General features: G+C 39.0%; 2 protein-coding genes across 3 annotated transcripts in view; one reads left to right on the top strand and one right to left on the bottom strand.

The window, feature by feature from the left end:
- The window catches only part of sema4f (sema domain, immunoglobulin domain (Ig), transmembrane domain (TM) and short cytoplasmic domain, (semaphorin) 4F), a 52,194-nt gene extending 40,881 nt beyond the window's left edge, over positions 1–11,313 (bottom strand). For both annotated transcript variants that reach the window (XM_027142754.2, XM_027142755.2), the window contains exon 1: positions 10,749–11,313. In XM_027142754.2, coding sequence (XP_026998555.1) covers positions 10,749–10,836 — 88 coding nt within the window. In that variant the 5' untranslated portion in view covers positions 10,837–11,313. The remainder of the gene's footprint in view (positions 1–10,748) is intronic.
- A 138-nt stretch (positions 11,314–11,451) lies between these two features.
- LOC113640312 (meiosis 1 associated protein) overlaps positions 11,452–14,435 on the top strand; it is a 41,772-nt gene continuing 38,788 nt past the window's right edge. The window contains exon 1 of the mRNA XM_047819036.1: positions 11,452–11,579. The gene's annotated coding sequence lies outside the window, so the exon portion shown is untranslated. The remainder of the gene's footprint in view (positions 11,580–14,435) is intronic.

Here is a 14,435-nt window from a genome sequence, read left to right as displayed (position 1 = left end):
TCCTACTCTAGTGACTACAAATATCAGCCTCCTCATACAAACACCAGAATTGTTGATACAATCTCACTATTCATTAATTTTTAAAAGGTAATGTATACTATAGCCACAATTCTCAGTTGACTGTCACTAGGCACCGTCGCCTGGTACCTCTGGATACAAAGCTGTTTATGCGTTACCATAAGACCTCAGAAGACTAATGAGAGTGTGTGACAGAGACACAAAACACTAATTGTCTATGGAAAAAAGCCAAGGATTAAGAGCGCCGCAAATTCAGCAAGCCCAAAATGACAATGGGATTATTATAAAACATCTGTGGTCGTCTAGTAGTGACTCTGGTGACCATTCTCTAAAACCTGGTACATTTTTAACTACCCTTGTTCAATTTTAACACTTCAGCACTAAAAACCCAAGAACCATGAATTACTTGACAGTTATTTCTTGTTCTAGTGTTTCTTCTTGAACACCAGCTTTGTGTGTTAAGGAACTGCTTATTTGTCAATAAATCTGGGTTAAATTTAAAGCTAGGGTTCAAAGGGTACAGTAATGTTTGACAAAATCATAAAAATATATTTTACAGGCTACTCCAGGTTTGTAAACAGACAAAAGAAATCAATAAAATAAAATAAATAAAAAGGAAAATTCAAAATAAGAACAGCTTTACTTGACTATCAATTCAGAAAGCTAGTAATCCGGTGCTGAAGAGGACCTTTAAAGGAGAAGCTATTAAACCTGAAAACAACTAACGTCTGCTAACTGCCTCCAAAATCACGGACTGTATATTTAAGAGCAAGCGATTAGACAATTTTTCAGCTGCTCTAGAAGTGATAAACCCAATAACAGCTCTGTTGTACGTATACTTCTGCTGAACTGCGCTCTGGCTGTAGAGTCACCTTTTCCAAGTGTGGCAAATGGGTCTAATGCTGCCCTAGGCAGTGTTGATTTTCGTAGGTCAAGGAGATTGTCGCTTGCCCTAGAGATGTTAATACCCAGTATTTACAAGTACACTGATTCACTAAAACCAGCAAAATAACAACGGATAATATTTGTTATAAACATTCCAGCAGACAATACTATAGGAGGTTTAAACCCTTAAACATCCATATTGATCTTCAGTTATTCATTGAATATTCAGAAAATTAGTCAATATCTGCTCCAACATATTGAGGGACTATAACCGAATTAAAAGGACAAGTAAGTACTTCTAAGACCGAGGAACGTAGCTTTGTATCCACAGTCTGAGAAATTAAAAAAATAAGAAGTAATAAACAAACATTTTAAAGCTTTCCTTTGTAAATCTACTAATCCCTACGAGTTTATACACTGTAAGATCTGAAACTGGTGGAGGAAAGGATAGATGATGTCTTAATTTCATTAAGTGGGATCCAGTTTATGATGTGAAAATTACTGTGTGAAGCAACAGCTGTTCACAACTCCACACTTTGCTTCATAACTACCATTCTTTACATATAATTCGTGCAAAAACAAATATTTGAATAAATGAATTACTACATTTATTTTCCTAAGAATTGCTGCTACCACAAGAGCAGGTATGATCATCTTGCTCGCAGGCAGTAGACCAACACAGATCCAGCCATGCACCTGTTGTATGCACCTGTGTATTCAGCTTACATGGCAATAGGTGATTCAAATCTAGGAAAAAGCTTACAGTTCATCAGCTACGGTGAACCTAATCCCACACAAAGTGCTCATCTTTTCCATGGAAAGGACTAGACTAAACACAGCAGGGTAGCGGTTGTCATTTTGAATAAAAGGTGTGTAACTTCCTGTGAAAGAAATGAGCCATCAACACCATATTTTTTTTCCCATAAACATTGGCATAAACATACCCATTTTCTGAGGAAATGGTAGGTTTCCGAATGCTCATTAAAATCATTAGGAAATCAATATTTTGCACAACAATGGAAACTTGTGTCATCAACAAACATAAGAAGTATGTGAGATTTGCCTCAATCAATAGTTTTGGATGCGGACATACATTACTTAACATTAATGCAGTTGGTGAGTAGGTCAGACATTTCCAGTGTTGCTAAGATTAAAATACTACTAAGTTATGGTTTCCAGTTTTAGGGAAGTGTAATAACAGTATGTTTGGGGTGGATGTGAGGCACAAGGATGTGATGTAAAGTAAGGGGACCAGGAAAAAATATAGAAAACATCTTTCTATGGCATCAACAAACAGTTTGTGTGTTAAGCACAAACAAAAGCAGGTTAAACCAGAAAGACAGAGCTTACAACATTTATCACACAATCTTGTCATGCGATCTCCATCATAATCACACATTGACCTACAGAAAGGTGTTCTGCAGTCCGTCCAAGTTGGCCATTGGTGCGGGCCCACGGATGATCATTTTCATAGATTAAGTAGGCTATATACATAAGCAGTGGTAGTGTTTGTCTTTCAGGAAATTCGACTGGTGAATGATGTCAATGAGTCAATACTGATGGCTCAATATATACCCATAGGTAAATAACCAATTGGCAAACAAATGAAAAACCTGTTCAGGATGTACAAATACAGACATGAACAAGATTTCCGTTCTGCTTATAAACACAACTTTAACAGCATTCATATGACCTGGTTTCTTTTTCCTCTTATTTTTGTAGAAAGATAAAAAATTTTAAGTACTGTGTTACAAAAAATAATTTGATCTTTTCAAAATCAAGCCTGAGACACTATCGCGTGTAAAGAACTCTTGTAGCTTTTAAGGATACTGTTCAACACCAGTTACTATATTCTCTGGAAGGATGAGGAAATTGGTGGTATACAGGTACCTGATATTTGGGGAATCAATTCCCGCAAAACCGGAAGGAGCCTAACAAAACATTCTGGCATTCTGAGACTATTGCACAATTGATCAAGAAATCAATGTGGGCAAACTCCAAGTGTTTCAGAGACTGGGTGTGTGTGTAAAGACAGAGAAGGATGACGTGCTTTACAAGTGGGAACTGTCAAGACAGATTTGAAGTGAGAAAAAGTTAGGACTTGTGAAATAAGGCTTGTGACATATACTTTGTTTTAAAAAGTGCTGGTGATTAATGACCCTGCTCAAGGGCCCAGCAGTGGCAGTCTGGTGGTTCTGGGATTCAAACTTAAGGCTATCCGATCAGTAACCCTGTTAGGTATAAATTATTTATTTATTTTTTTAAACAAATAATCGTATGTGTTACAACTACAAGCACAAGTTACAACATTCGGATTGATATGCTCCATTTGCTTTAGTAGATTCTGGGATGTGGTATCTCACTGGTTAAGGTGTTTGCCTACCAATCAGAAGGGAACAGGTTTGAATGCCAGGTCCACCAAGCTGCCCTTCTGGGCCCATGAGAAAGACTCTTCACCCTCGATTGCTCAGTTGTATAAAATAAGATAAAAATGTCTCAAAAAAGTGTCACTCTGGATAAGGCCATCTGGCAAACATCCGTTAATGCAATGTAAATGATGCCACCAATGGCCCCTTCCTTAACATCCATTTTCTGTACTGCTTATCCTGCACAGAGGATGCTTAACCATTGAAATGAACACACTCACCCCCTCCACAAAATACAGACAATTCTGACATGTCAGCCACCGTGCTCCCCACCCTTTCCTGTAACTCATTAGATAAAGTGGCTGATATCAAAGAAACATAATATGGTCAATGAAAATACTGGTTTGGCCAGTTATAAAGGTTAACCCAGAATCTCACTTAATTAAAGCCGAAGCTTGGTGTCTCTCCGATTTGCCACTCAGCATCAATCATCTGCTTCTTCCATCCAGGTCTATGCCTCCTGGCTGCTTCTTTTTTTCGGTCACAAAGCTTTTAGTTAATAGAAAGTCATAACACTAGATCAAAGACAGTGTATCCTTACACGTTCTTGTGGTCTCAATCAGGCTTCACTCAGAACCACTCTTCACTTTGCCAGAGCAAAAACACTTCAATTTATATAATGAGTTTGGAAAATAATGCTTTTCCACAGGGCCATGTTTACCAAGCAGCATCCTCACTGACACGAACTAAACACTAGGAGAAATATAAGCTACAAAATGCTTCCTGACATACTGTACTTGTGCACTGGCCTACTTGGCATCAGTTCAACTCGATTTAAAAACAACAACAACAAAAACAAGGTATTAACTGGGCATGCATGAAGAACAATTTATTTGCTTATTTTCTTTTCTATCACTGTAGTGCCAACTAAAGAGTTCAGCTTGATGTGACATCGTGGGGGCATAGCATCTGTTGCACTCTCTCCTGAAAACAATTATACACACGCACACACAATGTGTGGCCGTTTTAGTTTCATATCGAATGCGAGTGTATGGAGGAGTCTCTAGATATGTGTGAAAGTATGATATCAGTTTACCATTTTTCCTACTGAGCCAAGCTGCTATATTGAACATCCAGCAGATGCACCAGGAGCAACCTTTGTATCTAGCCAAATAAATGATTGGGGGGGGAGAAAGAGATTTGCACCGTAGTTGAGTACTATATCCCTCCCCAGTATTTCATAAGCCATCTTATTCTAATTACAAACGCAGCCGCCAATTAGAGGCCAATAAAAGTAGGATCAAAGAAAGAAGACAGACCTAACAAGGGATGGATTTTACACCCTTTGGGTTCCGCTACCGAAACACACACCACACAACACACAAATCCATTAGTCAGGGCTTTTCTGATTTAAACAGGGTGTGTGTGTGTGTGTGTGTGTGTGTGGAGAAAGAACTCTACAGCTTTCCTTTGTTCTCTCAAGGCTGCATCCTGCCATTAAGATCTCGATGCACAGACAAGGTTTTCTTGCTGGCACTACCATGCTTTGAGTCGACCCCCAAATCATAGCAAAGGGGAAGAGAGAGAGAGAGAACACACAAGTGCAAGAGAGAGTGATGGGGGTGATCTGAGGGACTGAATAAAGGCGGAGAAAAGGCAAATGCAAAGTAAACCAAATAACAGTAATTTAACAAGGTGAATGCAAACCACTAACTACATCCTGAACGCTCCCCAAAAAGAGTCTGATGAATCAAAACAATATCTTTGTGACATATTTTTAAAACCCTGCCATGACAGGCTGGAAATCAATAACCTGCTACAAGTACTGTGTAGGCTTCAACAGCTCTAGAATTCTCATCTAACTGACTCACAGTGTCATACCTCATTCATCTCTGGTGATGGGCTGATGTAATATTCAACTCTGATCAACCAATCAGAACATTTAAACAACATTGACTTATTGTTGGGAAATATAGCCACTGCACTTCACAAGTGCAGCATGTGTGTGTGCATCAGTGCGAGAGAGTTTTACCATCAGAAGATTGATTTTCCCACATCCTGTAACACAACACTAAACAGAGCACATATGACGTAAACCAAAAACTGTAACCACATTGCCAGCATGTGCATATTATATATATATTATACACACACAATAAATATAAATATATATATTTGCAATACAAACGCATTCTCCTTCCTCTACCACCCACCAGTCTGCCAGACAGATGAGTCTACCAGTTAGTGCAAATGTACTGAATGTGTCATCACTCCGTTCAGTTCGGGACTGATTCAGTGTCGGACAGTTAGACATGCTGCCAGAGGGAACACATTCAGTATGTGTGTGTTTATAGTGTTCTACCACGAAGCCAGTCATTTCCTCTCCAGGTGTGGCAGTGAACACCTACTAAAGCGCACCCACTCCTTAGCTACCGGGACTGGAAAATTCTAATATTACAATATGAATGCAATCGAACACACATTAACTTCATGCTTGTCTTTGATACTGTCGGTGCTTCTATGACTAAATAAATGTTACTCACAGGGCCCGAAACAAATTACCATATCATTTTGCAGCAGTTTTATTTTATTTTATTATTAAATACATGAAACAAGGAGCACAACACAACAGCGTGCGATGAAAGCGCAATGTGATAGCAATAGCTTGACATTTTGTTAAATGCTGTAAATTTCTAAAATCAAGCAAGTTACTCTCCTCACCCTCACATTAATGATTTCAGAATTTTGTTCTTCTAATGTCACAGCTAGAAAAATCATCTGTCCTGAAGTCTCTCCGGTGTTGAAAAGCTTAAAAGGGACAGTGTTGACCCTTAAGTGCCATCACTGGAAACCCATTCCAAAGACACAAAATAAAAATTAATGTTCGATGTATTAGTAACTATAAATTATTAACCACAGGGTTGTTGTTTTTTTAAAATATCCATTCATGTGGCATGTCCATCACACAGGTTTCCCCTGTTCTATAATAATTTGTACCATTTAAATAAAATCATCTCTGAATGTACAATTTATCATAACATTATCCCATGTTTCTGAAGCAAACCTTCACCAAAGTAAATACCAAGACTGTTTACGCGGTCAATTTATAGGATATAGGTTTCAAGACAGACGTTTCCAATCTTATGTGCAAAGGCCCAGTGTGGGTGCAGGTTTTTTGGTCCAATCAAGCAGGAGCCACACCTGATTCCACCTGTTTAATCAGCTAATCTTAACTTTCATGAAACTGTGCTGTGGCTTCTGACTGACTGGGATGAAAACCTGAGCCCACACTGGACCTTCCTGGATAATATTAGACACCCATTATTTAAGATGCATTTCAACTATACTCTAAATAAGGAAAAAGCAAGAACTTTTTCAACCTTATTTTCTTTTAGTCAGTGTTTTGGTGTAAAACTTCCTACAATGGTAGTGATATATATGCATTAGAGCCTGTCAGGAAGCTACTGTTTCTGGGTGTCTTGCTTCATCAGCTTCAGAAGACAGCTGGCAGTCCTTAAGAGCCAAATATGTAAATGAATATGTCGGTGGATGTGTGTGAGTGAGAGAGAGATCTCAATATTGCATTCCACATCCTTCACAAAAAAAAAAAAAGTGGGTGACAATTATGCCACATTGTTTGCCAGACTGATGAACAAATTATGAGTTATGATGCCATGGAATACATAATATAGGTCAAGGCAAGCATGGTATAGCTATAAGAGTTGTGATCTATAAGGCTTAAACCCACATAGTGCAACGTAAACCGTCATGAATTTACTGACAACCTAGAAGAATGTGGCTTATCAACCAGAATGTACGTCACAAGTGGGTGAAAGATGACGCGTTGGACGTGCAGAAAGAACATAGTCATAAAGAGCAATGAGTGAGTAAGTCCATACAGCTCACCTCTGTCAAAAGTTATAAAATGTGGCTACTTACTTGCACTCAGTCATAGTACATCACACAACCACTGGGTAGACAAACAGACAGCAAACAGAGACTTCCTATGACTCTTTGCTCCTCCTGACACATCGCTAAAGCTGATCCCTGATCTGTGTAACCTTTGGTGTAACCCGAATAACACTTTGGATAAGAACTTTATATGGTTTACTGTTTTAATGGCACTGTAATAACTGTATGGTTCGATAACACTAAGCTAAGGAAAGATGACAAACAATCAATGGGAGTGACCTCTGATATATGACCTCAGCTATTTGAGCCCCTCCTCTTGACCTCCTTGGTGTGGAGGTTAGTGCTTTCAGCATTCTACTTTTATTGGTGTAGAGAGCATTTTTCTTTTTGGCAGGTACTGCAAATATAAATATAACCTTGAAAACAGATAATGAAATCAATTTCCGAAATCCAATTAAGAGGAGTGAGCTGTGTGTAGAGGGAAATGTTAACATCCAGAAGCAAAAAATATATATTTTCAGGGGAACGTTTTAAAGTTTATGCTGCAACACTAAACTCTGCCAAGCAAGAAATCTATTCATTTATTCAGGGGGAAGAGGCACATCTCAGGAGGAAGGAAAGTCAGCAGAATGTCGAAGTATGAATAAACCCTGACCTTCATGACAAACTCCACACAGAGAATAGCAGTGTTCTGTGCTTCGTTTTACACAGCAGGCTACACTCTGCTTACGTTAGCTATGGCATTTCATACCAGACAAACTAGGGTCTCATTGTAAAAAGATGCTGATTAAAATTTGCCTTTTCGTTTCTTTTGTGCTGACAAACCAGACTTAATCGCCTACAGTGTAGGAGTGGCGTTGGAGGAGAACGCAGAGGTCATGATTCTGAGTAGGCTAAGGAGGCACTTTCTCCTTTTCATTGTCTGAGAAAGAGCACATTCTTAACGTGAGGAAAACACACACTCACACATTGTTTGCTATTGTGCTGTACATAACTGCCACTGTATATTAGGATCATAACAGAAATTGATATTAAAGTGTTAAATAAATACAAATACATCCCAATGGTTCATGGCTCTACATGTCTACTAAAACAGAGACATATGACACACAATATTTCAGGCACCGAGAGGGGAAAAAATTAAGAATAAACTAGCTCCTGTTCCTCAACCATGTGTGCTTGATGGAGATGGAGACAGAGAAACACTAGACCAACAGACAAGCATAAGGGATGAGGGAAAGTCAATAACGTGTATGGAAAAACCACGGCCCATTCTATCAGCATTGTGAGCAGCAAAATGCACTTTTGATGGAAAATTCCCATAATGCTTACATCATATATTTTTCCTTTTTAACCTTGCACAAAATGCCTTGTTTGTAAAACCTCAGAAGGTCACTTAAGATGTTGAAGCTCCTAATCAGTGTCATGAGAACGGTATTAGAAACAGGGCTAGTCAAGTGAACGGTAAATCCAATTTGACAACGAGAAAAGAGGTTAAAAAATAGGGCTAGTGTCACATGTGAACCTTTTCGCATGAACACTGAGCACTACACTGATAGTCAAACATCGAAAGCTTACAACATAATGTGCAAATTAAAAGTATAGTTTAGAACACAAAAAACAACACAAAAAAAAAACAAACAAACATTGGAGGCTCAAATAGAAAGACGTCATGTTTTGGTAGCTAATGCTTCTGATGCAACCTAACAGGTACTGTGCTGTTGATGGGTAAAGCCTCTCCTGAGAGGAGAGTAGCTTGCGTGCTTGGAGAAGTTTGTTTGCCACTCGAGTACCGAAGTGAGGAGGAAACAAGCTGTGGAACACAGCAAGAACCCCCTAGTCTAAACATGCTCTCCCACAGGGTGTTTAACCGGAACATGGAAACAGTCACATGGTGAAGCTAGCCATATGGGCATGATTAGAGATTTCTCCATCCCACGATGAAAGAAATAATTACAAAAATACAACCTGATGGTATTTGGGAAGCCATTCTAAGAAAAGAAATTGAAAAGATGTTGAGCAGCTCTAAAAAAGCGATGTGGGAAGCAGGAGAGAATTAAATGTGAGAAATGAGGGGCAGAACCCAGGGGAGGTTCCACACAAAAGGGGGATTATCACACTAACTTTAATAGATGTCTTTATTACTTGGGAGAAACTTATGAACCAGTGCAACAGCTAATTGGTCAAAAAAAAAAAATACATGAATAAATATTAATGTGCTTTTAATGCAAAAGGCAGCATGTGTCAAATGACTGAAAATTCAACATTTGATGCATAGCCATGGAATTTTGGTTAATGACGTCAAACCTGCCATCAAACGACCTTTTATTATCCATTTGTTTGTTTGACTCTGAAATAATTTTTGCACACTAAAAGAAATCACCACCTTCTAATATATAAATGTAGACTATATTGCCAGTATGTGGACACTTGTCCAATTATACCCGTATGTGCTTGTTGAACATCACATTTATAGATTTCATCCCCTCTTTACTGATGTATTCGTAGAGACTTCAAAGCACTTTGTATGTCGCTATGGATAAGGCCGTCTGCCAAATGCTGTAAATGTAAATGTACTGATATAATAACCTCCACTGTTTTGACAGGCTTTCTACTAGATGTTGGAGCGTGACTATGGGAAGCTGTGTTCATTCAGCCACAAGAGCATTAGTCCGATCAGGCTCTGATGTCAAACAGGAAAGTTTCACTTCATCCCTAAAGGTGTTTAACAGCCAGGGCTCTGTGCAAGATCTTCCACTATAACAGTGACAAACCATGTTTTCATAGACCTTGCTTTGTTCTCAGTGGCACTGTTATGCTGGAATTTGTGCTTTTTCAGGTGCTTACTGCAACATCATTCTAATATATTCTAGGCAAGATATTCTCTACACTTCTGTGCTTCCAACTTTGTAGCAGCAACCTGAGGTAGAACCACACATGGATGTGATGGCCATGTGTCCACAAACTTTTGGCCATGAAGTGTAGATTTGTAAGGTGCTAGCAAAAGACTCAATCAAGCCATTAAAGGTTTCTTGAGATAATTCCTCACAGTGCTCCAGCAAACACCTGTTAGCATCATGCAAAGGAAGAATAAACTGCTTTGCCTAAAGACAAGCACCTGACTCTCGCAGCACAATGAATACGGCACAAAGTAGAGCACATCAATATAGCGAGGGAAAAGGAAACCGCTGGCAACATGTTCTGTTCATTCCGAATAATTGTGAGGCGTAAAAACAAAGTACTTGAGACCAGTCACCTGTCGCGCGAGCGGTTCTGGTGCGCGTTCTCCAGGTCAACAAGACTAAACCAAACCAAAATGGTGACTCTATTCATGCAAAACAGCACAATAATACCGATATCATAAGACAAGCTATTTTTATTTGATTAATTCAACTCATTGGAGTTTGGCATGACACGGCCCTGTCGAAAAAACCTGAGCGCACGTGAGCTTACCACAGTAGCTATGCGTGATTTGCACCTAACCAAATATTTTGAGGTTTTTTAAACAAAGCGTGCGCACGTGAGCGAACGAGTGAGTGGAGCAGGCGTAAAGTGAAATGCACTGACCTTCATGGCTGCTAAGAGCTGCTGTCCAGGAGAGGAGAGGTAAACACAGCGACAGAAGTGCACAGAGCAGACAGGTGGCCGGCTTCATGTTCAGCAGATCAGAGCCACTAAAGTTCAGGAGAAAAGTCTTCAAATGCCCGGTTTCAGCTGCAGGTCATTGTACCGCTTATTATAAACGGCTACAATACACGCAATGTTTCTCTTAGAAGGGAAAAAACCTTGCGCAAGTTGGAAACTTCCGAAAAGCACGACCCTGCTATTAGGCAAACAATAAATATGAACACAATTGCAAAAGAAAAAAAATTACATAAGCAACATCATATGATGCTTAATTTAAACTCTCAGTCCCGGTGGCGTTTCCGCGTCTGGGTATCAATGTCGCGTAAAAGTGAAGTGTTTCAGCGCTGCGTTCAAAGGCAAAGGCTTCATTTCCTTAAAAAAAAAAAAACCAGGGGAAAAGTCAAAGTTTTCCAAGTTGATTGCAATAATAATGCTGACCAGAAGTGTGCAACATCAAGCAAGATCACGCTCCTCTTTCTCTGTGCGTCCGGTCAGGTCTTCACTTGGAAGTAAACACTAATTCAAATGGTCCCATATAAACCTCTCAGTCTCCATCCACCAGGCGAATAATGACTACAAACCACATCCGACGCTCGCTGTCAGATTATACAAAGAAACAGCTGAGTAAAAAAAAAAAAGAAGCCTGGAAGCGAAAAAGGAAAAAAGCAGCGTTTAGTTGTCCCGAGATCCCGGTGACGAGTCACTCACAAATCCTGTGCGCTCCCTCTACAGCGCCCCACCCCACTCACATCACCGACTAATCACCTACAGGTAAGTCACACCACGTGACCGAGACGGCTAAGAATAAGAATCACACATTGTTATTATTATTAGTAGTAGTAGTCATGGTAAGTCATGGTAGTATTGTTGTATGTAACCAAAAAGCAACCATAAATAAGCATAGAATAAACTATTTACCATCACAATAAAAAAACAATAATAATAACAATAATTATTATTATTGTTATTATTATTATTATTATTGTTATTATTATTAATGACAAACGCTTTTATTCAAATCAACTAACAAAATAGACATATATATATATATATATATATATATATATATATATATATATATATATATATATATATATATATATATATATATGACATTTAGCATTATCATAGTTTCGTCCTAGTAGTCAGAATTTCAAACATTTATTTTCATAAGATTTAAAGGAAGGTATCTCACTCCCACACCACTGTATTATTCATTTTACAACATCAGAAATTAGCTTGCTTCATCTGGTTTCATACCAATGTAGGCTGACTTACTGCACAACCACATAGTAATGAGGATTGGTGTACTAGTTGACCTTCTTGTCTGTAGCCTACACAGTGCTATTTAAGCCTCAGTTTCCGTCTGTCTCTCTTTAATCTGCATGAGAACAAAGGCCTGGGTTGTGACCAGATCAGGAGACAGAAGGTCAGATGTGACGAAAAATCAACTTGTGGACAACTTAAGAAAGAACAGTGGGTCACCACTTCTATGGAAAAGAAACCTGAAGCAAAAATACATTTGAAGTTTAAAAAAAGGTGTATTGCACATGTATTTGCACATGTAAGAGTACAAAGTTAATATGCCTTCAAATAATCAACAGTGAACTTTATAGCCTAATTCTCTTAAATTATCAAGCTGAGGACCGAAAAAAAATTCACAGTTGAGCCTACCACATTAAGTGACAAAAATTTGGGCCCTGAAACCTCAATTGTATGTATAAATGTCAAACAACATTTAGAGTTATTAAAAAGCGCCCTCTTCTGGAAGGGTGGATATTATACCTTTTTCCATCCATTTTTCAACACCAGCTCAGAGAAAACATTATTTTCAAAACATCCTCTTGATTGCAGTGTTGTCTGAAAAGCAACAAAAGCATCCATTTGAATAATCTAAGCCTGTCCACATTCCATGGCTGTATATAATCTGCTAAATCAAGATCCTTTCCTAACAAGCTTCAGATAACAGAAAAGGAAACACATTTGCATACTGTAAACAGTCTCTTCATTAAGCTGGCTGGCTCCAGTGGATTCTCAAGAACCTATGAGAGGAACTATAGGCTGAGTGAAAGATCTCAGCCGTTATGAAACAAAAACAAGGAGCTCATCTCTGATCAGCTATTGCACCCTTCATTGATGAGCTGCGCTGTCTCATTTGGCTGCACTTACATTTTACAGCGAGACCAATCAGGAACAGTAGGCTAAAGGAGACTTAAAGGGATTGTCACACAATTTGTCTGAGGAGGGCATTATTATTCTGCCCCCGATGTGAGCGAACTGCACAACATGAGGCCTGAACCTTTAGAAAAGAGAGGTCCAGCTATCTGCTGTGTATAGAGAAAAGCGCAGACACAGATCCCAGTTTAATATCTTACTGGGAGGAGTGGGATTGTATGTGGGTGCAAAAGCAAATTTGGATATTTAAAACATTTTTTAAAAAGTGTGTATGTCAGAGGGAGACCAATGCCTAGTCTGGAGTGCAATCATTTAGAAGTGTGTGTGTGTCACTAATGCCAGACTTAATCAGTGTCCGACTGGGCGAGGTGACCTTGTAGTCAGTATTTATTGAAGCGGCACAATAATGGCTGTAATGATAAGCACAATTAATTTTGCTTGATTTTAAAAATTATTCATCATAAATCATAATTCATAATGAGTTTTTTCTACCAATATTATTTAAAACAATCAGAAAACATTTTTTCTCACAATGTGTGCATCTACATAAAAAAATCTTTATTGTTTATTTAATAATTTAATCAAATTAATAGCAGTCCTAACTTAAAATTTCTTAAATGCTCACAGCCCCAAGACCCATGGGTTCAATTCTGAGCTTGGGTTTACTGTCTGTGTGGAGTAGGCAGATTGCTTATGCTAAATTGCCAGTAAATGTGAATGAGTGTGTTAAAGGGTGTGAGCATGGTGCTCTGCAATGGACTGGCATCCCATTCTGGGTGAATTCTCATGCCTTGTGCCTAATTTTAACAAGATTGGCTCCAGATCCACCATGGCACTGACCAGAATGCAGCAGTTACTAAAAATGAATGAATGTATGAATGAATGAAGCAGTTAGACAGAACTATCTAGTGTGTAGATATGTTTGTCATCCCTTTGACCCTGACTTTACCTTTTCTGCACTCTTCGAAAACACCATGTTCATTTAATAAGCATCCAAAACCCCTGCAAATGAAAATGTGTATAAATTCTGCAAGGAGGGAATCATCTGCTATGCCCTCCTTCCACCAGAATAATCTCCACAATCCCCACATACCAATGCATGCCATCCCTCTGGCTCAATACACATCATGTCCAGGAAAAACACGGAAAACCAAGAGCAGTATCGGGGTCATTATATCATTAATGCCACTTTGAGTCTCCTCCCGTGCTGTAGATGATTGTCGGCTATTGAGTTAGCAGGTTACAGGTGCTGCGAAGCTCTCTGCAGGGTGCTGTAAGTTACCACATCATAGTCTTATCTGTAAATTGCCTATCTGGTGAGTAGCCCCGAGCAGACGGACTTGCCACACAGGATTTTTCCTTCCACTGCTGCAGCACTTGGGGGGGATGGTGTGAGTGCAATTTACACTTCTATCTCCATCCCCCCATCCTTGAGGAAATAAGGAACAAGGG

The sequence above is a fragment of the Tachysurus fulvidraco genome, chromosome 1 (genome assembly GCF_022655615.1).
Source record: "Tachysurus fulvidraco isolate hzauxx_2018 chromosome 1, HZAU_PFXX_2.0, whole genome shotgun sequence".
Classification (NCBI taxonomy): Eukaryota; Metazoa; Chordata; class Actinopteri; order Siluriformes; family Bagridae; genus Tachysurus; species Tachysurus fulvidraco.
The sequence above is the reverse complement of the archived record's forward strand: the minus strand, read 5'-3'. Positions and strand labels throughout refer to the sequence as shown.